Here is a 26877-nt window from a genome sequence, read left to right as displayed (position 1 = left end):
ACGACTTGTTTTCCTCACACACCTTCTATATCTGCTTGCAATTTTGGGACATTTGCAGGGCAGGAAGGGGAAAATCCGCAATGAAGTTGAGGTATCAGGACAAGAAGACATCAGGGAAGTGTCTACTGGTTTGTGAAAGAAAGGAAATTCTTAATTTTATGGTGTTGGAGGTGACCTTCAGATCCTTAGCTAATTTAAAACTTGTCTCGGCAACAAATTCGTAAGTCTCTGGTAGCATATCTTCAAGGAGTAGCAAATCTGCTGTGATTCTCAGTAGCGGAATAGAATTTGTTTTTCTTGTGATTTTTTCCCTGTATAATAAGCCTAAAACACCTTAAGTTTGAAGGTTTCAAGGTTGATAACTGATTACCCAGCCTTAGAAGAGTTTCTGTAAAACGTGATGTTCTGCAACTGCTCAGTATAAGATTTCTTGTACTATTTTATTTGAAAGCATTACAGGCTTGCTGATTCTAAAGAGAAAACACCAGACTAATTAGTTGCTTGTCAAATATGGTATGTCAGTTTCTATATGCTTTATCGGAAGTAAAAAATAGTCTCACACTGCTGAAATTTAAACTTAGTAGGATTAATTTCAGGTTGACCTTAATGTTCACGCTGTCTTTGCTTTGAAGGAAGAACTGTTCTCTCAATATTTATATTTATCAGGAAAATGTTGATTTTTAAGGAGCTGGTAGAAGATTGCCTGAGGAGGCAGCAACAGAATTGATTTCATTGCTTCACTCCTGCAGTAGGTGATGGAGTCGCTCTTGGTTGTGGACTGATAGGCTTGAGGCCAAAACTAGTTTGTGATTTTTTTCCTCTGGCCACCTCAGCCCGAGCAAAGTAAGTGTTGCTTCACACGTTCTTGCTGGCTGCCGTAACTAAACAGCCACGGCAGGAGGAATGAGTCCTAGAAACCATGCCCTGCTACTGCTAGCACCTTGGCATGAGGTGCCTCGACCCCGCTTTCACTGTGGTTTCGTGTACTGAAAGCTGTGAGTTTCAACAAGGTGCTGGGCATGGTCTGAGCTGTAACAGCTGAGAGCTGGCAAATTTTATGTAAAATGTGTTGCTTAAATGTTTGTGAAGACTTTGGGTTTTTTGGGGGGTGTTTTGTGTGGGAAAGGTGAGCTCGGTGGGGGTGCTCGCTAACTGCCCAGCAGCTCCCGTGGTAACTGGGTGTCCAGCCCTGCCTTTCCCTGGGGATATTCCTGTCTGGATATTCCCATGTCACACTGCACATGATCCTCAGTTGCACCGTGCTGAGGAGGGAAAACTGAAGATTGTAGCTTGGCGTTAGTGCGTCTTAAACATCAGTGTAGTAATAATAGCATCTTCAAGAGTTTGATGGGTAATTAAACTTCACCCTTATTTCAAAGTTGCAGGTATGTACTGCTTCGCATTTTAATGTATACTATGAGCATGCTTGAGACTCTTGTTGTAAAATCGTGTGGTTGAGTACGTGAAACCCTGTCACGCAGCAAGCATACATGCTTGAGAATGCAGGAATGAACGAGGAACAGGCACTTGAAAATCGTACCCGTAGTACTAAATGTAGTTCAAAGGTGCCTGGAGTTGTACGGAGTGTGGATGCCATATTTAAAAACAGTGGTTTGCTTTCATTGACATGGCTGCAGTTTGTGGTCAGTGTCCTTAGTTTTGGTGCTGTCACAGTGCTGGCCAAAATACTTGGAAACACGCTGTGCTGCTCTTAATGTGGCAGTTTAGCTGTCCAGGCTTTTATTTTGTATTTCTGAAAAACAACAAAATATTTCACAACTTGATGCCATATGGAATTTTAGCTGCTTCTTGGTGTTTGATAGCATCATTGTGTATGAAATAGGCTTGTTTGACAGTTTCCTAAATAGCAAGTGGTTAAAACAATCTTTTATGCTGATGCATAATAGAAATATATTAGAGGGAAAAATAAGTATGTTAATGACCCAGAGAATTCCATGAAGATTAAGGGTATACTCTTTGGAAACACGGCACTTAGAAAACCAAAGGGAAATGGTTGCATGCTGAGTCTAACCAGTTCTGTGAACAGGAAGAAATTATACTCTGCTGTTCTTCCAAATTAGTTCCCTTGAACTGTGTCTGTGTGAATACAAAATATAAACTGATGCAAATGGGACAAATTACCTTCTTGTTAATTCGTTTATGCATTGTCATGAATACACTGACTAAAGAAATCTTGAACTGTTTAAAATGAAGATGGTCTAATACTGGATACGCTATTTTAGAAGAAAAGAAAAATAAGATTGGATTCATAAAGCGTTTTCTTTTTTGGAGGAAGGGTTACACTTAGCATGTGGTATCTACAGCACCGTGTAATCAAAATTTCATAAAGATATCTATGTTGCAATTGTAAACCTAGGGCATGTTACCTGTTTTCAGTGGAATATGCTGAGCCTTTGCCTTAAGAGGGTGAAACATAATTGTGTGTCCTCAGAGCACAAGCTGCAAGTGGTATGTGTTCAAAATGGAAAGATGTGTTTTAAATGGACTGCCTGTAGTTTTGGAAATTGGATTCTTCCTTACAGTATAAGGAGGCAAAGCTGTAAAGGAAATTGTCAGACGGGAGGACTGCTCAAATTCCATTCCTCTGGCTCATGTCATGGTGCTCTGAATACTAAAAGTAGCAGGGAAGACTAAACAAATGGAAAAGAGTTTTGTTTTGTTTTTGGTTTTTTTAAATGTAGTTTTTACAATCCGTAGTGGTCCCTCTCTGGTACGTTTCTTACTTAGCCACTGAAAATGGTATGTTTATAGAGCCATTCTGAGCAGAGCATTATGAAGGACTATGTCTTAAGCTGTTAACACTTTTTACTGTTCTTTTAGACAAAGCATTTGTTTTAATGTAGCATATTCTCCTCTGTACCTTACAGTCCCGAGCTGGGAAGGGAATGGCTCTGCATGCTGAACAGCGCTGCACTCTGTGTGTGTGGTTACAGCACTGCTGTCCTCTTAAGTTATCACAGATCACTGACACAAATAAGATGCTAAACTTGAAGGATTAGTGACAGACACAGTATTCAGGTTCTGTGTTGCAGTTCATCTTGGTGCTTTATCAAGTAACTGGAGAATGCAGTCTAAATGTCTTTGTATTATTTTTTTTTTTTGAGAAATTTTGATAGCTTGAGAAATACTCAGGCTACCCAGCATCCGATACCATTGTTCTTGACAAATTGATTACCCTGGCAATACAGCACATACACTCTCATTTAAAGGAAAATATTATGGGTTTCATGAGATCACTCATCACAGCGAGTTTAATATGACAGTGTTCTGTGAGTGACAAAATCGTGAGCAAGTTATGTAGCTTTACTCTGATTAAGTGTCAGTAGAACCTCCAAAGTAAAAATACTGTTGCCTACCTGTCACAAATGTTTAGATTATTTAAACAGTTGTTTTTCAGAGGTATAAATTTTCTAATTTAGTCTTAATTAATCTTCACCTGTGAATGGCATGCCATTGTGGTACCTGTGGATGGAGTATGTATGTTGACCCTGCTCTAGTGCACATGGAGTTAACACTAGTAGTAGTCAATGAAAGTGAAAGTGGTCTCTAGAAGGGGAGAAGTTGTGTAAGATCCCACAGATGTTTTTAGGGTTAGTGCTGCTACATATTTAAGTAACTGCCCTGGACTGTGTTGCAAGCTTAGGTAATGCTAACAAATAAGATCTTGTAATGATACATTTTATGTTGTATACAACTACTGGAGGAAGAAATCTTAATTATGCTATTTTTCCTGTGTTTTTTATCTCCAAAGCTGTCTGGATGAGTGCAATCTGTAAAAACAATAGTGGCACTTGGTTTTCCTTTTCAGTTGCTTTCTTAAGCCAAAATGGTTTAGGTTAAAGTATCCTGCTGATTCGTGCACTGTCTTCTGCACAGAGCAGAAAATAGTTCTGAGCAGTTATTTCACAAATACTTTAAAGATTTGGGGGGATGTATCTGTAAAAGATAAAGTTCTCAGCGTAGTTTTCTTGCACAAAGAGATCTGAAGGCTTTAATTACTTTAGGGAAATATCAGCAACTCGTAACTGTATGATGTGCAGAGACACACATGTTTTTCAAGAGAATACTCTGAATTATTTTCTGACAAGCAAGGCATTTCTTTAATGCGTAGTTTGGTATTGTGAGACAGCTGAAGGAGTAAGGGAATAAGTGACACCAAGCAGCATTTCTAGTGGCAGTAGAAGTACAATGAATATCTGTCACACAGCGTATAATTTTGATGAAACTAGTACACACCTGGAATTGCAGTATTATTGTCAGGGGCTTAAAAATTCTTGTGTCCAGAGCCAGACAGGAACCCGGGTTGTGCGTTTGTGTGCATGCATATGTGGAGGATGGGATCCAAATTCCCTTCCTTCAGCTCATTATTGGAATTCTCAGGTGAAAAGTCAACTGAAAATCATCCCAGTTTGCCAGAAATGCACATGGCCATTTAAACTGGGTTCTAGAAATGAACAGGACGTGGATCCTAGGGAAATCTTTATCCCAAAATCCATGTCAGAAGAATGTTGACTCTTGGAGCTGTCCACAACACAAATAACTCTTGCAGCAAGAGTAGAATTTGAAATATTAAACTAGGAGGAATAGGAGTACAATCCTGGACTAGATTTCTGTAATAAAGATTAATGGGAAAACTGAAAGCTTAATTGTGTCCGCATGCTTAGAAGGCTAGCCTGTTTGCATGAGTTTGTGAATATTCTAGTTAACTCAGTGTTAAAGTTTGTTTGTTTGCAAGGCTGTGAGGAGTAATTATTTTTCAGAGATAGATAAACCTACTGAGAAAATGCTTGTTAATAATTTGACACTGATCCTGATCATGCTGAGTTCAGGGAGAAGTTCATTTGTCTGGTTCATTTAGAACAGGATCAGAACCTGAGAGAACTGCTCAAGTATATTTTAGTTTGAGTCTCTTCTACCCAAGGTATTTACATCCTGTTTCAACTGCAAACTCTTGGAGTAGAAGGGATAAGCCTTGCCTGTGGAAAAATCTGTTTCCTTTTGAAGTCATGCCAGTACTGAAAACTGCATTCAGGTTCTGAAAACATGACTGAAGTTTTCACTTTACCTCTTGGCTATCTGAAATGCTGTGCTGTAATTGCCTAACACTCTAATCAAGTCTCAATATCTTATATTGTTCCAAGACATTTAATACAGAATTTTAAATTTTATTCCTGTTTTTGCTGAGAACATCTCCCAGTATTCATTGTCTGTTAATGACTACAATGTGTAATCCCTCCAAAATGTTTCATACCTGCTTAAATTATGACAGTTTTGGTAGATGGAATTAGTGAGTTGAAAGCGTGTCAGAGATCTGCCCTTTTACTGAAGTACGTGTATATCTTGCCATTGGTTTCAGTGGAAGAATTAAGATGAGGCTGTATGCAGAAAACTACAGTGCCATTTGTACTTTAGATCAGAAAGTGTAGCTTATATATTGGAGCAAGTCATTCAACCATTGCTACACTTGGTGGCATCTTTGGAGATTGAAGTACAAACTGAGAGAGACTGCTGAGACTGTGATGACTAGCAAATAAATATAAACTTTGAGGATAAAAATGGCATTCTATTTCAAAAAAATGAGACGGTGCCTACTAAGAATAGTTTCAAACTGTAGTGTAGACACTTGAAATTGGGGTGAAGAGAGAACTTCAGAATAAGATAACAGGAGACACTAAATTTATTTAAATCTCCGAGTTGCAGGAAATAAGAACTGGTGAGTCAGCTAGAATATCAGTAATTAGCTTCTTCACTTGGTGAAAAATGTACACTTCAGGTGGTCTAAATGATTACTTTGCACCAGTCTTAGTTCTAGAAGTTATCATGTCCTTTTTTTGGACCTTTCTGCATGGATGTCAGACTAAGGTACAGTTGGACAAACGACCAGCTGTGGTTTTGGTAAGGAACAACAAGTCTTTTTGATAGTCTGAGGAAATTGGTTGTTTTGCTAATGTGTTTTTTCATAGCTGTTTAATTGGCTGCTATAAAGAAAAGCAGGGAGTTTTGTGGTTTTTTTCTTTAAAGAAAAGAAAAAGGGATAATCCTAGAAAGCTTGGAGGTAAAACTATTGAAACAATAACAAATAGATGAATCCACTTAAGTGAATCCAGCATGGAAGACTAACCAGCAGAACGTTTGCAGAGGAAACCTATGACTTTCTACTGTACAGAAATTACTTCTATGCCAGTGTAATAATGGATTAAAACTGGATTTACCAGGGATTTCAAAGCTTTTGAAATACCTCCTGAGAGTTTATTATATAAAGTAATCCTCAGGGGGAACAAATTTCTTGTGGGATTTGAAGACTAGTGGAGACAGAAAATATTTGGATGTGGCAGAAGGTTAGAAACCGATGGCCCAAATGTCTTTCCTGATAATATATTGAATTGCACTCTGTAAGAGGAAATGAGCAATTTAGTAAGTAGCATTGCAATGCCAGAAAAATTTGTTGAGAGCTGTGAGGAACTTGAGACAAACTAACAGCTGGCATACTTGGGATAGGTTAGGGGCTGTGTCTCATGTATAACTTAGGATTTCTGGTTAACATTACAAACCATTTACTCTGCAAACTAAAAATCTCTGTGTAAGCTTAGTCTTGTACTGTCTGCAATTTTTAGCTCCATCCATTTAAACAAAAGTGCCAAGAGCTGATGCAACGTTTGTAATGCGGTTATATTTACCTTCTGTTTAAATGAAATCCTCCTAGTTGGCTCAATGAGTTGAGCAATGTGGCAAGTACTACATAAAAGTTATCTAATAGGGGAAAAAGGTTGATTTAGATTGGACCAAGGAACTTACCAGGTACGATATTTGATATTTCCATCCAAGCAATGTTATCGAGTCAGTCTGCCATGACCTGCAGAGCTGAGAATGGGTGTTGTAGTACACAGCCCTGTTGGTTTTCAGCAGGAAAACCTTCACCAGAAAAACGTGATTCAGTAGATATCATTAATTCCTAATAAAAATTTAACATCATGTGGTGTATAATACTTTAAGGTGGCATTTCTTTTTCTCCTCTTAATATAAGTCAGTAACATTCAGCTAGAAAATGTCCACCAAACATTCTCTGAAAAAGAAAATGGTGATAGTAACTCCCCTGTTTATGTTGCTGTAATTCTATCAGGAGTTAAGACAGGTAAGCCAACACTGCCCATTTAAAAGAAAAATCTGGTCTGATTTAGTTCCCATAGGACTGAGCAAATGATAGTGATCGCAGCTGGTAAGGATGTGGGTTGGAATGACTGAGGCTTCTTTCTCCTGTGCCAATACTCCTTCACAGTGGTCTGCATCAGCCTCTGCTTGTGCAGTTTTGAGCTGCTCCTTTTGAGAAATTCTTGTGCTGCCATGCTGCGTGGTGGCTTGTGAGATGGCCTTAATTATTTTCTCAATTCGCTGTGCCAAATTCTATCCTTGGCTATACTGCCGTACACCCAGAATAGCATCGCCGATGTCAACAGCACCCGACACTTTGTTGAAACTGAGCTCAGCAAAGTTGAAAATTTGATGCAAAAATAGCTCAGCACGTAACCTTTAACATATTCGGAGGTTAGAGCTGTAGTGCTGATTTCTTAAATATGCAAATAAGTGACCATATGGTTAGAACACATATGTAAATGAATATGTAAAAACAAAGTGTTCAAGCATCAATTCCTTTTCAGACACCATTTGCAGTAGTTGCCTTTTGGCCTTATGTTTAATATGTGTTTTCTGTCACAAATATAAAAGGTAATAAACCCTCTGCAGTTTCCTAATGTTACATATACAAGACATATGGGAGTTTTACTACAAGTTGCGGAGGTCATAAATGTTGGCTAGTAATGTAGCTGCACGCCTGCTAATGAGATATTTAATTCTGACTGACATGTAAGCCACTTCTGATACTCTGGAATTATGTCATGAAAAATATTCAGCTATTTATCTTTAATGATCAAGAGTCCAATATATTGAAAATAAGTATGTGCTTGAACTACATGGAGTTCAGTACCTCCTAGTAAAGTTGTATTTTCACCAAAATATTACTGGCGTTTGTCTTGCTGATGCCAAAGGTGATTCTAGGGTGTCTTACAGAAAGTCTCATTGGTTCAACCTTTTGGGTCCAACTGGCCCAGCGATTTAGATTTATGTCATTTTTTAATTAAACACAATGACAAGAAGGTAAGCATGATTTATTAACTTATCAAGGACAGGAAGCTACAGACACAGCTGTCTCAACTGATGATCTAATGAGGTGTTGGAGACATGCAGTAGGCTGACGCAGACTGTTAGACACAGTAGACTAGTGTCTGAAAACCTTGAGCAACACCAGGGTAACCATCTGATAGCACTCAATCTCAGTGGCCTTAGAGTAGCCGCATTAAACTGAATCTTGTTATGAACCTTGAGCCGTCCATACACACACCTCTGACAAATGAGGCTGCATCCAGCAGCTATCTGTTGCAGCCTTGGAAAGGGAGAGGGAGGTATAATGGAGTTTGTAGTCTGTCCACTTCATCTTTTAAAATGTGTGTAGAGGAGAGAATCAGGCAAAAGTGAAAAAATGTCTTCAGAGACAAACCAGAATTGGAAAACTCGATCAACTCAAAAGTAGAGAACAAAGGATACCCTGGAAAAGGAATGTTGTTAAGTTTTCAACTTCATAATTGGTCATCTACTGTATCTGGATGATGCAGAATAGTTTGAGGATAATCGTGTTATTAGGTGTTTTTGTGTCTGTTGCATGTAACAGGCATACATAGGAAACATAGCTTTTGAAAACAGAAAGAAATGTTAATTCTAATATTCTGTGAATATCATGTATATTTAGGCATATCAAATAATGTTTCTGTTGACAGTTCTGATACCAAGAGGCAGCAGACTTTTCACTTTTGTCTTGCTCTCCTCTCCCTCCAAGGAGACTTGATGTGGCAGTAGCTGAGATGTAGTGACTTAATTATTTAATTGCTTACAGTCACCAACCTAAACCATGCTCTCCTTGAATCTGTAGCTACCTGGTTGGAGAGATTTTTATATTTAGCCATTGGGTTTTAACAAGATACAGAATTCTATTTTAAAAGTAAGTACCATATTTGAAAACAAAGCTACATAATAAGTAGCAACTACTTTTTATTTTTTTGGCATTTTGTCCTAAGGAAGTTCTCTAGCATCTGGTTATAAATTATGCTCATTACACAAGTAGTTATATGTCTTGAACTTTAAAAATACAATGAGGTGTATTTCCACAGGGTATATACGGAGGCTGCTTACAGAAATACTGCCATTGGGAGGGGGAGGCATTTGACAGCAGTTCATGCTACAGGTTAAATTAGGTGAGGAAGACATTTGGTATTCTGCCGAATCCTGAGCTTTCTTGGGATCTGCATTCGCAAAAGGCTTTGAACAGAGGCTTACTAATGTCCCTACAACTCATTTCTGTGGGCCTTCTCTTTCAAGGCTCAGCTGTAATAAAGCTCTTGGGTGCTAAGAACAAGATTTGCAATGTCTTTAAATGAAGGTATTATGTTGAATTATGGCCACTCACTCTATTTTGTTTATTTGCCCATTTAATAACCTAAACTTTATTAAGTGTTTAAATCAATTGCCTACATTTTACCAAAGTGTTAAGATAGCGATTGATAGCATAAATAGTTGTCAGAGTACAGGAATTGAAGAGCAACAAAATCTGTTCAGTTTTCAGGGTTTAGTGTACATTTTCATCAGTTCTAAAAGACAATAATGTAATGAAGAAGGTATAATTAAAGTTATAGAGAATTTTTGTCTATTGTTTATAGAGAATTGCATGTTTATTATTACAAGATTCCTTTACCTGATAGACTGGAATAGCTCCACTGCTAATGGACCCCCCCTTTTTTTTTTATATATAGCACTGGCAAACAATTTATACCATATTTATAAATAATGGAATAGGGACACTCTCGAAGTACACTACAGCAGTGACCTTAGCAACGTTGAATGCTGGAAATGAATCTATTAAAAAGTTTTTCACTGTTGAGATTTATAGAATTGTTGCTGATTCTATAACACACACAACTTTTTGTTTCTCTTACAACTCTGGCAAGCGGTCTTTTATTAAAGAAACATTTATGAAATGTGGGAGGAAAATTCTAGAAATAACTGGAACCTACAGATAAGCATGAGCTATGCAGAACCGTTGCCAGATGGCTGTAACTTTAGAGCAATGGTGCTCTCTGAGGTTTGACAAAAAATGTTTTCTGCTTTGTAAATCAAAATCTGAGTCTGTTGGTGAAGAGGAAGAGGTGATTTGACCACTGATGCTATTCCAGCAAACATCAGTTGCAGATGTTCTTCAGCTGATTTATAAGGAGGGAAGGACTGTGCTCTAGAGATGCAGGTGGAAAGCGACACCGGACATCACTTTGCACAACTGAAGTGAGAAATATTGTCATGAATCTTTGTGATAAATTGTGAAGTCCCTGTTATAGACTAGAGTTGTTAGACACCAGTGCTTTCAGGAACTGTCTGATCCAACATTTAGAACAAGATTTTGGGGCATCTTGAAGTGTAGTTAAGTATCGCTTCTATGTTTGTGTCTGTACAGATGTGAATTAACTGATTTATCTATGCTGGTTTTCCACACTGAATCTAACAGGTTCCTTACAGACCATTCTGGCCTGTAGCTGAGGTCAAAAACTAGCAGTAGAGAAAAGGCTTCCCCCTTGCCTTTTTTTCTTTTTACCTTTTTTGCTCTTTTTTTTTTTCCTAGTTATTTCTGTAGTGTTACAGTCAGTTGTCTTGCAGTGCCAGGTTTACTAGCTCGGTGATCGTGCCTATGTGAGAAATTGAGACAACGAGAAGTCCCTCCTGTGCTTAATAATTTCCTCTTGCCTCTACTGTGTTGGACACTATCACCCTCCCAAGTGCTTCTTTTCATTGCTATTTTTATAGAAGTTCTGCCTGCACATTTCAGTTTAATTTTCTGTGGGCCAGTGAAAAAATCCCTATTTGTCACTGAGGAAATTTCAAAGTCAGAACCTGAATCCTGCATGTTAGCTTTATATTGCAAATATGTCAATCTCTATCATTGGCTGTCCTTGGTAAATGCCACAAGATTATGTGACCAAGGGCTATACGTATATGTTGCATTGTAAGAATAATACTTTTAGCAATAGAACGGGGAAGAAACTATTTTCATTTGACAATTTAAATACTCTTGTAAGGTTAATAGAGTATCCCTTTAGCAAATGGGGTCCTTCCCTATGCATGAAGTGAAAAAAGCAGCATACAGAAGTAGCAAAAATGGGCAAACAAATTTTAGGTGGATCGCAGTATGTGTTGCTGGGACAGACAGAACCCAGAGTGGAGACCACAAAGCTTCTGGACTCTGAATCTTATCTCTTAAGGAGACCATCCCTCTGCTGTTAGGAGAACTGGGGTTCTTAAATTTTTGACAAAACATTTAATCCCCAAGTCCCTGCTTCACAATCTCTTGCAGAAACCCCGTTATCCACCTTAAACTCCTTGGCTTTGTCATTTGATCTCTTCCCATCTGGATTTCATAGTTGAAGAGGGCTTCCTGACTCTGGTCCACCAACATGTGAAGAGGCAAGCCACTAAAATGCGATTATTTTTTTTTCTTCTTTGTAATCCATGATATATATTTTTGTCTTGTTTCTTCTATCCAGGGTAGTTTAGTGCTGCTCATTTGGATGGTAGAGCCCCTGCGGTAGATGTCGCTTACTTCAGCATTTACTTCAGGCTTGAATAAAGGGAAGCTGTTATTTGGCTGGAGGCCATTTCTGGCTGCTTAGCATCTTTCAGTGTCTGTGGGTCACCATTATTCAGACCTGGGAAAACATTTGTAAAAAGACTGTAGTTTGATAACACCTGAGACTTACTGATAGCAGTGTCTGGATGCTGCTGGACATGCCGGCAGTCATTTATGGCTCAATCAGTGGAATCAATGAACAAGTCTGCCGTTTGCAATTATGAAACTCTGGGCAGCCTGGTTTCCCTAGTTCTGAGTATTCTCCTATAATTATTTGATTTTATATAACGTAAAAGTTGTAAATTTTCTTCCTCCCAAGGACATTTGGAAATGTGCAAACCAGACCCACTTTTGTTACAGACCTACTCTTTCAGGTAAGATTGGTAAACCATTTATGCCACTATCTTTAAATAATTACAGCAAATATTTGTGGTCACTGAAGTAATATGGGATCAATCTTGTTCCCAGAGAAGGTTTTTCTTACCAAAAAAACCCAACAACATAATTCTTTTCATGACATTAATTTCTAGAAGAAAAGCTCTTTAGAAATAGTAGACTGTCTCTTTAAAAAATATGTTCCTGTGATCCAACAATTTCCCAGGTGAATGAATTGTCCTCATGAATTATGCTGAACTTGTAGTTTATATTTGTATTTATCTGTGAATCAAGCTCTTTTTATTTCACTACTAGATTAATACAGTACGACCCACATTTGAGAAATAAAACACACGGGTCCGATTTTGTCCTAATACTTGAAAAAGGGATAGCATCTATGAGATACACCTTGTTTAATTTTCCGTTTGTACAAATGCTGCTGTCTGTAGTACTTTCGTCAGGGGAAAGCGATTTCTGAGCCTTGTTCAGTTGTTAGATATGAGTATGAAGAGTAGGGATACAAAAATGTGGGGAAGGCTAGATATTCAAGAAGGAAATCTTGAAGATGCAGGAGCAGGCCATCCCCGTGTTCCAAAAGATGAACTGGTGGGGAAGAAGACCGACCTAGCTGAACAGACCTTTGGCTGGAACTCAGGGAAAAAAAAAAAAAAAAAAAAGAGTTTATGACTCTTGGAAGAAGGGGCAGCCAACTCAGGAGTACAAGGATGTCATGAGGTTATGCTGGGAGAAAATCAAAGGGCTAAAGCCCAGCTAGAACTTAATCTGGCTGCTGCTGTAAAAGACAGTATAAAATGTTTCTATAAATATATCAGCAACAAAAGCAGCCCCCTGAGCTGGAATATAGTGAGGGGGGCAGAATGAAGCCCCCATAATCTAAGGGGAAGCAGTTAGCGACCTGCTATGCCCCTTAGGCACACACACAAGTCTATGGGGGCAAGTGGGATCCACTCAAGGGTACCAAGGGAGCTGGCGGAAGGGCTCACCAACCCACCTTGAAACTTTTATCAGCAGTCCTGGCAAACCAGGGAGATCCTGCCTGACTGGAAGATAGCAAATGTGACTCCCGTCTACAAGAAGGGCTAGAAGAAGGATCCAGGGAAGTACGGACCTGTGGCAGTTGTTTTACTAACATGTAAATAGACCTTTGACACTCAGCATTCTCCTGGAGAAACTGGCTGCTCATGGCATGGATGGGCATACGATTTTCTGGGTAAAAAGTTGGCTGGATGGCCGGGCCCAAAGAGTTGTGGTGAATGGAGTTCAATCCAGTTGGCGGCCAGTCACAAGCGGTGTTCCCCAGGGCTCAGTACTGGGGCCAGTTCTGTTTAATATCTTTATCAATGACCTGGACGAGGGGATTGAGTGCACCCTCAGAAAGTTTGCAGATGACACCAAGCTGGGCAGGAGTGTTGATCTGCTTGAAGAAAGGAAGGATCTGCAGAGGGATCTGGACAGGCTGGACTGATGGGCTGAGGCCAGTTGTATGAGATTCAACAAGGTCAAATGCCGGGTCCTGCACTTGGGCCACAACAACCCCATGCAATGCTACAGGCTTGGGGAAGAGTGGCTGGAGAGCTGCCTGGAGGAAAAGGACTTGGGGGTGCTGGTTGACAGCCGGCTGAACATGAGGCAGCAGTGTGCCCAGGTGGCCAAGAAGGCCAACAGCGTCCTGGCCTGTATCAGCAATAGCGTGGCCAGCTGGAGTAGGGAAATGATCGTGCCTCTGTACTTGGCACTGGTGAGGCCGCACCTGAAATCCTGTGTTTAGTTTTGGGTCCCTCACTACAAGAAGGACGTTGAGGTGCCAGAACGTGTCCAGAGAAGGGCAACAAAGCTGGGTCTGGAGCACAAGTCTTATGAGGAATGGCTGAGGGAACTGGGGTTGTATAGCCTGGAGAAAAGGAGGCTCAGGGGAGACCTTATCGCTCTTTACAACTACCTGAAAAGAGGTTGTAGCAAGGTGGATGTTGGTCCCTTTTCCTAAGTTACAAGTGATAGAACGAGAGGAAACAGCCTCAACGTTGTACCAGTAGAGGTTTAGACTGGATTCTTAGATTGGAGGAATTTCTTCTACAAAAGTGTTACGAAGCGTTGGAACAGGCTGCCCAGGGAACTGGTGGAGTCACTATCCCTGGAGGTATTTAAAAGATGTGTAGATGTGGTGCTTAGGGACATGGTGTAGTGGTGGACTTGGCAGTGTTAGGTTAACAGTTGGACTCAGTGATCTTAAAGTAATTTTCCAGCCAAAATGATTTCTCTGATTCTATTATGAAATTTGACATGGACAAATACAAGACCTGTGAAGACTGTTTGGGGACTGACTGGCTGGGGAACAGCTGGGCTGAATAGAACCTGAGGATCATGGCAGACGGCAAGCTGAACGTGAGCCAATTGTGTGCTCTGGCAGTGAAGGTGGCTATTTTTGGGTTGTTTTGACAGGGTCATGGCCATCACGGAAATGGAAACGGTCACCCCTTCATTGCCACTCTTTGGATTGCACTGAGCATACTGTGCCTGGTTTTGGGTGTGATAATATCGGAGAGACTGATGAACAGGAGCAAGGTCAAGGTGGCCACCAAGTCTGTAGGGCTGGAGCACTGTAAGAAGAGGCTAAGGAGTTACCAGGGGTTGTTCAGCTCGGGGCAGGGAAGGCTTTGGGGGGACCTAGCAGTGGCCCGCAGTTACCTACGAGGAGGTTATCAGGAATACCAAGTTAGGATCTTTACTGTCTGGAGAATGAGACACAAAGGATTTACATTGAAATGAGAGGTTTTGGACTCAGTATAAGGAAAAGCCGTGAGGACCCTCAAGCAATGGAGCAGGTTTCCCAGAGGGGATGGGCAGCCCTCCTGGGAGTTTTGTAGGACTCGGGAGGTAAAAGTGCTGAGAAACCCGATCTGGCCTCATAGCTGACCCTGCTTTGAGCAGGAGCTCGGCCTGAGGCCCCTTCCAACCCAGATTATCCCATATTTCTTTGTTCTATCTTAACAAGGTGATATGTTAGACTGACTTATTTGGAGGTAGAACTGTTCTTTAGAAATGAGAAAAACTGTCTAAAACATGCTCACCTGATAGAGCTGTGGGAAAACCCATTCCTACATTTTGGGAAGGAGTTTGCTCTTTAAAAGAACATTCTGTACCTGATTCTGGTTTTCAAGGTTTTAGAAGCCTTGTTTTGCAGTCGAGCATTTTGACAGCTTTCTTTTCAAGTTTACACTCAGTCTTTAGCAGTTGCTATAATTTCACTTTTAAATAGCATGGTTCTTCAACAGTGAAACAGCATCAGCCGAGGTCTGTCTGGTGATCACGAGGGGTTCTCAGTGGCTCATTTCTTCAGCTGTCATTTGTCAGAACACACTCATGTAATCTTAATGAACAATGTGCAAAACCATTAAAAACTCAATTACGGCTTTCTTTTTACTGCAGACGTGAGAAAATGCAATCATAAAGTGCTGATGTGTAAACACAATAGCCACCATCTGCTACAGAGTAGCATTTCAGCTCCAAAAAGAGGATATATGTTGCAGATGCATCAATAATAGGACGCTTATCAAGGCATCATTATGCACCAAGCAGGGGAAAAATTGAAATTTATGGCCAGCTAGAGAGCACTTCATGGTTTAATTCCCCAATTTTCAGTGGTATGTTTAATAACTATGAGAGAGTGCCGGTTTATGTTCCTATTGTTTGAGTGAATTTTTAAAAATTAATTTATTTACCGTCTTTGCATCCTCCTTGCTTCTGACTGAACTGAACCTAGTACATTTATTTTTGATTATTCAGGACAAAATCAGCAAGACATTAATTAATCTAACTTGTTGATCCAAGAGCACTAAATTTAATTGACCTTATATTCGATCAGCATGTACTTCTGTATCCAATAAATATAAAAAAGAACTTTTACGTAGCACAGGTAATTTTTTTTTTTTACCCCTAAACTGATTTTTTCAGTTCAGTGTTGACTTAACTTTCTGGAGGAAGGTAAATAAAACAACAATACTAAATGATTTTTTTTCCTCTACAATTATTATTTATCAAAATTGGATATGCAGTGATCTAAAGAGATTCTCCAAGATACCTTTTGTTTTATTCTGATTCTTGCCTGGAGACATTTAAGTGGCTTTCAGTCATCCATTGATCAATAATTTCCATCTGTGACATGTTAATTCATTCCCTAGTTCTTTATGAGAGTGGAAAATGCGACAAGTGGTTTGTTGGTGCCAGACCAGATTGTATCTCTCTTATTGGCATGTGTAGGCCTATAGATTGAGAATAAGTCCCATCAGCTTCAATTCTGTGTTCAGTCTAATGAAGGCTGTCAGACTCTGAATCACAATACGTCAATTTTTATTAAGGATAATAAGGAAAATCACACTTGGCCTTAAAAGGCTGTTTTGAATTATTTTTATTTTTTTTCTGGTGGAAGCAACTTTCATGATCTCTCACCTGTCTCTAAGTGATGTATCCTGCCCAGACAAGCTTCACTGGGCACGGACATTTGTAACAGCGAATCTTGGCTGTTGATCTTGGAGCATGTGGAGCAACCTTTTGAAGGCCCTAGAGGACAGGAGATGGGATACCTGTTCAAGTTCATGCTGTGAAAAGGAAAATTAAAATGTGTACAGGTGGGCGTATTTGGAGGCCAGTTTGTAGAATACAAATAATCCTCAACTGAATTTTGCAAATAAGCATATTCTTGTATCTGATGCCAATTATAGTCTTGACAAAACTATAAGTTTACATCCCCTACAATGGCCAGGTTTGAGGTGGTGTGCCCTATGCCTCGACTAGCCAGGGGAAGGGTTTATTGTGGAAGCTGCCACACTGAGTCTCTGCAGAAATAAAGAATGTGGTGTAGTTAGTAGATGACAAACTGATTTAAATGTGAGAGTAGTTTTCTCTGACAGAGATGGCACTATAAGTGGAATTTTTTTCTTTTTCACTGTCATATAAAATAATACCTCTTATCAGGACTTACTGGAGACACATAGGTTTTTTTCTCCTGTGTATGTAAGCATACTGTATTTAAAAAAACCCATAACCTATAAAAAGCTATGAGTAATTTGCATATGTCAATTGTTTATAAAGCTATTCTTTTAGTAAATAAGACTAATTACTTTGTTAAATGCTTTTTGGTGGATGGATATTTTACTTGCTCATGTTGTCAGTCACTAGATTCAGGCTCCATAGTCTCTCTCAATTGTCAGCTGTTGCACAAAAGGCCATTGTCATACCATGAATAGCTTGTGATTCATTTTTTTTTGTAGGTGGCAAAAAATAAAGTTGTAATTAGTGCTTTAACTTTTTATAAAAGCTGGTGTTATTTCTCCCAGAGGAAAGCTCTTTATTTTTATATATGAGTCTGTAAAAGTGAAATACTCTCTAACTTTTTCTACCATTGAAGTACTTACCTATCCCAGTACTGTTCAAGACCATATTGCGTTAGACATAGTACAGCTTCAGCGCAGTGCTTTACGGTAGGATTCTCTGTATAATCCAAACTAAAAACAAACAAAAAAAAGATTGAGAAAGATGCCCAGAAGTTAAATGATGTGCCCTATGGTCCAATCAATGGTGCAAAACTGAGTTTTCCTGGGTTCCTACCCAATGTTGCAGGCACTTTGTCAAAAACCTTGTAGATGCACAGGAGCTCTGTTTTTCTTTACTGAGTGTATTAAAAGACCATACCAGCATCCTCAAGTATGAGATCTGGCACATATAGAATTTGTCTTTGTTGTATTTTGCACTGTTTCTCAAAATGGCATTGCAGTGCTGCAGGCAGTGCATTTCACAGCAGCTACTATACTCCGCTATACTATACTACTGTTACTCAGCTGTTTTGCAATGGCTTTCCTCCCAGACTTTCAGTAGAAGAGTGGTTCTTATGACTATTCTTAATTTGTTTGTAAGGGAAGATGAGGTAGACTATGAGTACTGAGAGAGATCGTGGAAGTGAGTGTTGTAATTAGCCTTAGAAACCAGGTCGTCGGGTTTCCACTGTGCTGCCTTAACTATGTGGCTGTGCTGCCTCTTGAAGCCTGTTGGTAACCGCACTTTCTCATAATAAATTAACTTAGTTCAGAGAAACAGAATCCAAATCTCGGTTTCTCAAAACTTTAGCTTATTTGGGTGGATTTTTAAGAACAATATGTCATTGCTGAAGAAAGAGAAGGTTCACTGGGAGCAGGATTAGGTCAACAGTGAACACTTGTCAGGATCCCATCTTATGGACTTCGATCATTAGAGAGAAATTTATAAGTTTGGATTGAGGTCTTACATTTCTCAAAGTCCTTGCTGTGAATCTGGAATTTCTTGATTTGGGGTCATTTTGATTTTTAGCATATCAAAGTGAAAGACAGGATTGCCAGAGAGCACTTTGCCTATAAATTTTCATATTTCTTAGTACAGCTCCTTTCCCAGCTGTGCTTGAATTTTCCAAGATCTCTAGAGTGTGTGATTTTTGTTTTTTATGAAAGACTGACTTCCTCCTGTGTTCGTGCTTTTCAATCCTTTACAAAAGGCATGTATATTGTACAAATACAGGAAAAAAACATTTTTGTGGGAAAAAGTTACTGGTACCTGTTGACATAAATATATGGCTGTTCACTGCAGAGAATTGATCAAAATGTTTGTCTGGCTCATCTCTGCGTCATACTGCTACGGCGTGGAATAGGGAAAGTCAATAGGTTAGAAGTGAGGCAAGGCTTTTCAAACTCAATCTTCTGTGAACTGCAAGAGGCCAGCAGAGAAATAACATTTCTAGCATGCCTTGGCAGCAGCATCGGAACAGAGAGTGTCAAGGGGGCTGCATTTGATTAAAAATTATCATGCCTGGCTGTTGGCACACAGATTCCACACACACACACGTCCTCCTCCCTACCTTTGTATTTTCTTCAGCTTTTCCTGAGTGCGAGTGTCTGCACACACATAAGGGAGATCCTTTAAAGTCAAATAACTCTCATAACGTTTATCCTTATTGCTAACATTTGTCACCTTGATGTATCTGTGAAGACATGAATTAAGACACAATGTGCTCTAAAGTAACTGCTTGATGAATCAAAATGCGAGTTCAACATCAACTGCCGTGTTAATATGATGCAAACTTCCAGGTTAACAAACTCATAAATTGCCTTAGTATATAGTTCCCTCTTGAAATTCAGCCTGTCCTTCCCTTCTAGAAGTATAATTCTCCTTGTTGCATTATTTCTAGTTGAGACCTTACTGTTATGCTAACAAGCCTAATTCATTTGGGCTCTGAAAACTGGGTTTTTCTTAACATGTTACAACCTACAAAAGTTTATAGTGCCAAGATGCGGAGTTCACAGGTATAGGTTGGCGTGAAGTGGGTAGGGGCCACGTAAGCAAACATCAGCTGCGAATTTGGTCCATTGCTGTAGTTCTTGTATTGAATGTGCCTTTGGGGGAGCTGTATGCAGTAGGAGAGCCTTGTTGCTGCTTGAAGTGTGAATATGTTTTTGTTTACAGCAGCTGTTTTTATCACAAGGTTATAAAATAATAATAAAATAAAAGCAAAATAATATTTTTATTTCAATTTTTAAGTTACCTAATTAAAGTTGTTCTAGCTGGCCCTGAATGTGTGTATACAGGGCAATTTTAAGATACTTTATTTCTGTTACCTAAAAACTAGCATAAAAGGGCTAGTTTGAGTTCTTTAGGGGTTTTTTTCTGGCTTCTATGGGACTCACTGACTTTTCTAATGGAACTGTTTTTACTGAAAAAGCTGAGCAAAACAACTCTTTCTTCTCTTTTTGCTTTCATCTATAGGCTCCTTCATGATGGTGAACAGCTCTGGGCGGGCATCTGGGCAGAAAGCTCACTTGCTGTTGCCTACGTTGAAGGAAAATGACACGCATTGCATCGACTTCCACTATTACTTATCCAGCAGAGACCGTTCGAGTCCTGGCTCTCTGAATGTCTACGTGAAGGTGAACGGAGGACCACAGGGCAATCCCATATGGAACGTATCAGGAGTTGTTACAGAAGGATGGGTGAAGGCAGAACTTGCCATCAGTACATTCTGGCCACATTTTTATCAGGTATCAGTTTGTAGTATTTTTCTCTCTTTTTCCTTTGAACATTTGGCTAGGTATGACCTCAACTGTGATTAGCAACAAGTATTCTGAAAATCAAATTCTCCCTCCCTGAATTTTTCCTGTCAGAATGGGTTTACATGTAGCAGTTTTATAGCAAGAAGTTTATATAGGCATCTTGACATATTTCTTTCCACTTCACCCTTTTTCTTCAGTTGTGGTCTGATCACAAAGTGATGGATAGACTGCTGGGAGTCAAATTATTGGCAAGTTAAGACCCACTTGTTTATCATTAAATTGGCACATAAACAGACTTGTATTGGCACTTTTCATGGCACTATGTAAACACAACTGGGTGTCTAGATGTGTAAGTGTATCTCTGCATAAATTTGGCTGAACTATTTTTGCCCCTTGGTTCCATAAGAAAGAACATAGTTCATTCAACTTTGCATCCGGACTTTTCCTGTGCCCGTATGAGGGGTGTAAGTACATAAGTTACTAACTAATAAAATCTTGTGCCATGTTATCAATATGAGTATGCTCTTCACCTGATCCTCTGTTCCTTTTCTGTTTACCACTGCTTGTAACATACTTATACTTGTTCTGTTAGGAGATTTATTTAAAAACGAGCACAAAGTTGAGGAATGTAATGGGTAGGTTGTTTTTCGGTTATCTTCATTTTAGAGCTTTGTTGTTGTCTGCTTCAAACTTCACGTGGCAACTTTGCAGTTTTAGTTTTAATTAGATAAGATTGCATACAATGGACTCACATACTTCTTGTTAGATGTTGAAGGCATGTTTTTGTTTTGTTTTATATTCAAGACAGAAAAAAAGCCTGGGAGGTAGTTGTAGGAAAAGCTGATGTACATATGATACCAATAAAAGATGTGAGATAGGAATTATGATAGAATAAACTATGAAAAGGCAGCAAATAGAATGTGGATGGAAAACAGTAGGTAAAAAAGCTTGCTTTTTCTTCTTTTGCTTCTAATAACTGAGTAGGAGGTTTATAAAATCTGAACTGAAGTAGAATGCTTTAATATTCTGCCTCTGAAAAAGAGTGAGGGATATCAGCAGAACACATAGACCACACTATGCAGAGTGAGAGGAAGGTATAAGAAGATGCAAATGCATGGAAAATGGTGTTTTAAGGGCTGTGCACAATTTGTCACTTGTTCTGAAGTCACGTTAAAGTGCTTTTACTCCGTTCATATTAACATGAACCTGGTTATGAACCAGACTTTGCTTCATAGTAGGTGCTCCACAGAGATAACAGAAATGATCTTTCACCCATGTAATCAGTGCTTGAAAAAACCTGGAAAAGACAGTCTGATCTCACACTAAGAGATCCTACTCTTAGATATACCACTAGTAGACTTCCTGAACCTTAGTCACTTCTTTTGCAAGTCCTTTTGCAGGTCAAGTTTGCTTTTCCTGAGTAAAAAGTCCTTTAAATCAAACAAGAATTTTTCACTGCAGCACAAAAATGAACAGATCGGAAGGCAGCAGTAACTACCTAGGAGTAGTTCCTTCCTAGAAAATGCAAGGGTTTTCTTTTCTTTTGAACAGGGGTGGTGTTTTCTTCTCTTATATTTGTTTTCTTATTCCGCAAGTGTGGCTTTCAAAATTTGAGACCTGTGCTACTATTATGGAGGATCTAATAGACTGATCTATCATCAGCCCATGATTTTATAAACTGTCTTGTGTTGATGGTCTGCAATCCTGCGAGTTTCTATATTTAATCAAGGTTTTTTAAAAAGGGGGAAGAAAGAAAACTTTATGCTTGCAAAAGTACAGAGGAAAACACAATGAAGGACTCGGACAAAATTATTGTTATTTGGCAGCCTAAAGTAATGCTTCTGGTTAAAGGAGTCCAGAGGTGGCAGGATGACAAAAGCTTGGGTGTACTGTTGTCGAGGGAGTGTCTCATTTCACGCTCACAATCTAGGATGTGCAATTGGAGTGTTATTTGTCAGCTTTAAATCAAAATTGCATGCCTGGAGAACTCTTTGTACATAAGAGGCCTGAAAGCATGTTCTGTATTTCAAAAGCACCAGGTAACACAGGAGAAACTAGCATTTTCCTTAAATAATAAAGTCTGCATCAGGCAAAATGTTGATTATTCTCTTAATGCACAGAAACCACACCATCCTGAATTGCAATGTGCATTGAAAATTCATTCAGGCAAAAAAATCTTAAACTATCTGCCCTGCATCTGAGGCTTCAAAAAGTACTTTGAGCCTTTGGACATGTGACTAGTGGAAAACTAGTAACCAAGCCAGCTGCCAGAGGTCATCTTTTAGGTCTGGTAAGGGTCGTATGAGTCATCTGGATCCAAAAGCACTCTGCTGAGATATAAACGTGGGCATGGTGGAGATGTATAATGCCTACCCTAGAGTTGCTCGTACTTGGATTCCCAGCCTGCAAATGCTTTTAGTGTAGCGAGAAGAAGCTGTAATAGTTCTTGGAGAAAGGTAATACATGTAATCTTGAATTACTGCTTGCCATAAGGATGAACTTAGTCCCAGAATGCACCAAGGGCAGCACTAGAGTCTGCCAAGGAGAGGTTTTTTGATGTATAGCAAGGAATATTATTGATCTGTGCCTGAAGAAAACTGTTGTACCACAACAGATGAGCCAGGCTATGTTCCTAACACAGACGTTGTTGGTATATAGCAGCAGTAAAATGTAGGATTGTTTATTGGTAAGGAAACATGAAATGACTTGGTCTCGGGAGCATTTAAGAATGTTTTTTAAGAGTAAAGCTTTGCATTTTGTCATCTATATTAATTTCTGATAGGTTCCTTAAACGTAAAGCATTGTTAAATGCCTGTGTCTCAACAATTACACTACACTTCTGACTTAACTTAAAAGGACATGAGGGATATTCAGTGTGAAATTTGCAGAACTGGGCCCCATAAGCATGGATTCCTGTCTTTTCCTCATGTTGGGTCTCAATTCCTTGTTTTCAGAAAAGCCTGGGTGCTTCTGGCTTTGCTAGGGCTGAGATGTTGCAAAATACAGAAAAAGGCAACAACGTGCAAGTTTGAACTGGGAAATAACAAGAATATCTGAGTGTAAAGCTGAACAGATAATATAATAGTCTGTCAAAACAATTCACACAATATCGAGAGGACTCCTCCACTCTTCGGTGGATTCTGCACCAGTGTGCATGACTCAGTTCTTACTAGCTTAAGTTATATTGTGCTGTATTAAAGACTCTGTACATGTTGGTAATTAACAGAAGACAATTTTTTATGTATCGGTGCTTACTTTTGCCATGCACTAACAGCTAATACCAATGCCTTGGAGAGCTTTTCTTTCCAAGTTCTTGACTCGCAGGAAATTGAGAATTAGTTCATTGTGGCTTATAGCTTCTCACAAATGCAAAACCAAAATAAGATTTTGTAGCTGTAATGTTCAAGTCTGAAGGGAGTCACAATAGTTGCTTACATCACCTTCCCAGTAAGTGTAAATTTTATCATGAATTTCGTTTTATTTCTAAAAGAAATTACAATTTCCATACTAAGGACTTGCATTATACCCTTATTTTATACAGTCCCTAAAAAGCCTATCAAGAACCTTGACGACACAAAACACCTGTTGATGTTTTTTTGGATTATTTCATCTTCCAGAGACTTGCTTCCTCCTCTTGCTTCTCGGAAAGCCTACTTTTTTTGTCCACCCTCCTCTGAAGTAGAACGTTATTTCTACATATTGTTAGCACTTGAGCTTTTCTTACTTTATAGCTTTGCCTATTAATATTTGCGTTCTACCTGGTTTTATCATGTCTTTTTTTGAATGGATGTCTTTCAGAAGATCTCACGTTTGGATGTGTCTTGAGTTGAGGGAGCAGATCTTAGGAAGTCATGGAGACATGAGTAGACACTATGTTCTAGAAGCCCAAATGCAAAGCAAAAAGATTAACAGCAATTCTGTACTTATGAAGGACATATTGGTCTACTTCCCTCGTCAGGGCATGCAGTGATCAGCATTTGGGCAGTTGAATTTTACTATATTAAATCTTGTGATGAAGGAGATGAAGAAGAGGCTAAACAGTGACAGACTGGGAATACCAGCTGTTATTTTCTTTCTAAATAAATGTTGAAAACTGGCTTTTAAATAGTTAATTTTGTGTTCTAGTAATGAATTTTAGAGGTTACGAATTACTGAAATATTTTCTTCTACGAAACAAGTAGCTGCACTAGAATACTGCTCTAAAAGTAGTAACTGTGCCAGCTGAATGTGTTAATTAACTCTGTCCTTGAAATATTATTATATATTCATGCAAAAATGAGCAATTTAGTACAGTGTGAACATTCCTTTAGTAAGAGGGAATGAAACTGGGGACAACCCTTTCAAATGCAGAGGACAGCATCCATATTACGTTCCTGTTTTTTTAAATAGTAAGGGGATTCCTTTGGGAAGAGAATCGCTAACTGGAGAGGCAGCATTACCAAGATGTTAAATAATCAGTCTGCATTTTTCTTTTTTCTATTGCAGTTTAACATTTCTAAACTTCCTGTTCCTCATAGAATCAAAGAATATCTCAAATTGGAAGGGACCCATAAGGACCATCAAGCCCAACTCCCTGCTCCTCGCAGGACTACCCAAAAAATAACGATATGACTATGAGCGTTGTCCAGATGCTCTGACCTCTGACAGGCTTAGTGCTGTGACCGCTTCTGTGGGGAGCCTGTTCCAGTGAGCGACCACCCTCTCAGTGAAGAGCCTTTTCCTCGTGTCCAGTCTGAACTTCCCCTGACGCAGCTTCATTCCGTTTCCTCATGTCCTGTCACTGGGCACCAGAGAGGAGATCAGCACCTTCCCCCTCCGCTGCCCCCCATGACGGAGCTGTAGACTGTGATAAAGTCACAGTCTACAGCTTATGTCCTGCAATCCTTTAATTGTTGGGCGAACTGCACTGTATCTAATACTGTTTTCTCCTGAATTTTTATTTAGCTTATTTGGCAGTAGTTAACTTAGTTTTAATGATCTCTTGATCAGTTTTTTTTCCCTCTGTACCGCTGATTTTCAGATAACCTGTATATTTTTAATAACTATAGGATAACTATAGTTATATTCCTAGTAACTATAAGGTATATAAGTCATATTCCTAATAACTTCCTAATAACTATAAGAATGCTTCAGATCAGGGTGGTCTTCCAGATAAAATCACAAAGCCATAAGGAAGAATGAGATTTTTGTTCATCTGTAATTGAATAACTCTCTATTAAGACCCAAATTAGTGGAACGCTTTCATTATCCAGGTACATAAATAAAATAGATTAGTATACCGTTAATGTAGAGAAATACTACATGTGTTTTTTAAGAATATTCTTTCTCAGCCCATTAGTTAGTTCAATCCAGGGAAAGGCAGACACAACTTTATATGTGGGAGAATCTTATTTCAGTCCAGTAACTAGAATCCAGGGTTGCTTGTAATTTGCTTTCTAATACTGCAATACTGGCATATATGCCAAACCAAGGTTTTCTCCAAAAGAATCCATGTAGGGTTATTGATTCAATAAAATTGTTTTATCTCATGTATAGCATTCTCCAGTTTTCTGAGGCATGCTAAGAACAAGATGTCAAATGATTATCCACTTAATAATCTTGGGCTGGTGCTTAAAGCAAATATAGATGTGGATATACACAGGGTATTTTTTGCTCTTCCAAATTAAAGCAGCACATAGCTGTCTCTAACACTAATAAATGTTGCTCTAACTTTTTGTTTTTCATATCAAACAGATTTTCAATCGTTGGTATGCATGTACATACTGAATTGCATTGGTATCCTGTCATTATTAATGATGAAATGCCTCGAATGACTCAGACATTGGAATAAGAGCAGAATATGGTGACTAGCCAAAGGTCTAGTGTAACTATTCTTTTTAAGGAAACTTTTCCCAATTTTGTATTTCAGGTGATATTTGAATCTGTGTCTTTGAAAGGACATCCAGGATACATAGCTGTGGATGAAGTCAGAGTTCTCGCCCATCCATGCAGTGAGCACTCTTTGTTTTTCTAACTGTATCAGTGTGTTTATAGACCAGACTTTGCAGTCAAAAGGAGTGATTTACCCATCCAACCACCAGTGTGGTCAGCACTAAAATGTCTTCCTGTATCCCTCTGAGGCACCTAGAGACAATCAGCCTTGTGTAATTACGTAACTTTGCACGTTGTGCAAAAGGCAGAACTGCTGTCAGTCTGTGGCTAGTGCCAGGACATCTGTGGAAGTCTCTCTTCCTCACTTGTTATGACAACATAAAACTGATTGTTTTATTATTTCTGAACCATATTACTGTAGAAAACAACATACAAAGCTTCTGATAATATCCTGTGTGGTTAACTGAAGAAAAGAAGAAACAAATTGTTTTGGTATTTCCTTGGTAAAGGACATATCCCAAAGGTCGGTCTGTCTCAACAAATGTTAAACTCACTCAGCACCCCAGTAAAGATATTAAAAATAAATCTCATCCAGACAATGCACTTGCACTTTCATAGGAGTAGAAACTAATGCAGGTTTATTATGCTGTTCAGAAATATTAGTGCCACATTTCTTCTATTGCAGCCATAAGAATAAGCATAGATTTATTTACTATTTCTTTTCTGCTTAAACAAAACTTGAGACTCAATCTTTGAGTCTGAACTTGTCTGGTTTCTCTGTGCACCTACAGTGTGGCTTGA

General features: G+C 39.0%; 1 protein-coding gene across 3 annotated transcripts in view; it reads left to right on the top strand.

Moving 5' to 3' along the window:
* PTPRT (protein tyrosine phosphatase receptor type T) overlaps positions 1-26877 on the top strand; it is a gene marked incomplete at its 3' end in the record, with an annotated part of 341057 nt that overhangs the window by 31293 nt on the left and 282887 nt on the right. For all 3 annotated transcript variants that reach the window (XM_082007343.1, XM_082007341.1, XM_082007342.1), the window contains exons 2-3: positions 19922-20193; positions 26114-26195. In XM_082007343.1, the coding sequence (XP_081863469.1) occupies positions 19922-20193; positions 26114-26195 (354 nt within the window). The remainder of the gene's footprint in view (positions 1-19921; positions 20194-26113; positions 26196-26877) is intronic.

The sequence above is a fragment of the Phaethon aethereus genome, assembly GCF_964289735.1.
Source record: "Phaethon aethereus genome assembly, chromosome: 16".
Classification (NCBI taxonomy): domain Eukaryota; kingdom Metazoa; phylum Chordata; class Aves; order Phaethontiformes; family Phaethontidae; genus Phaethon; species Phaethon aethereus.
The sequence above is the reverse complement of the archived record's forward strand: the minus strand, read 5'-3'. Positions and strand labels throughout refer to the sequence as shown.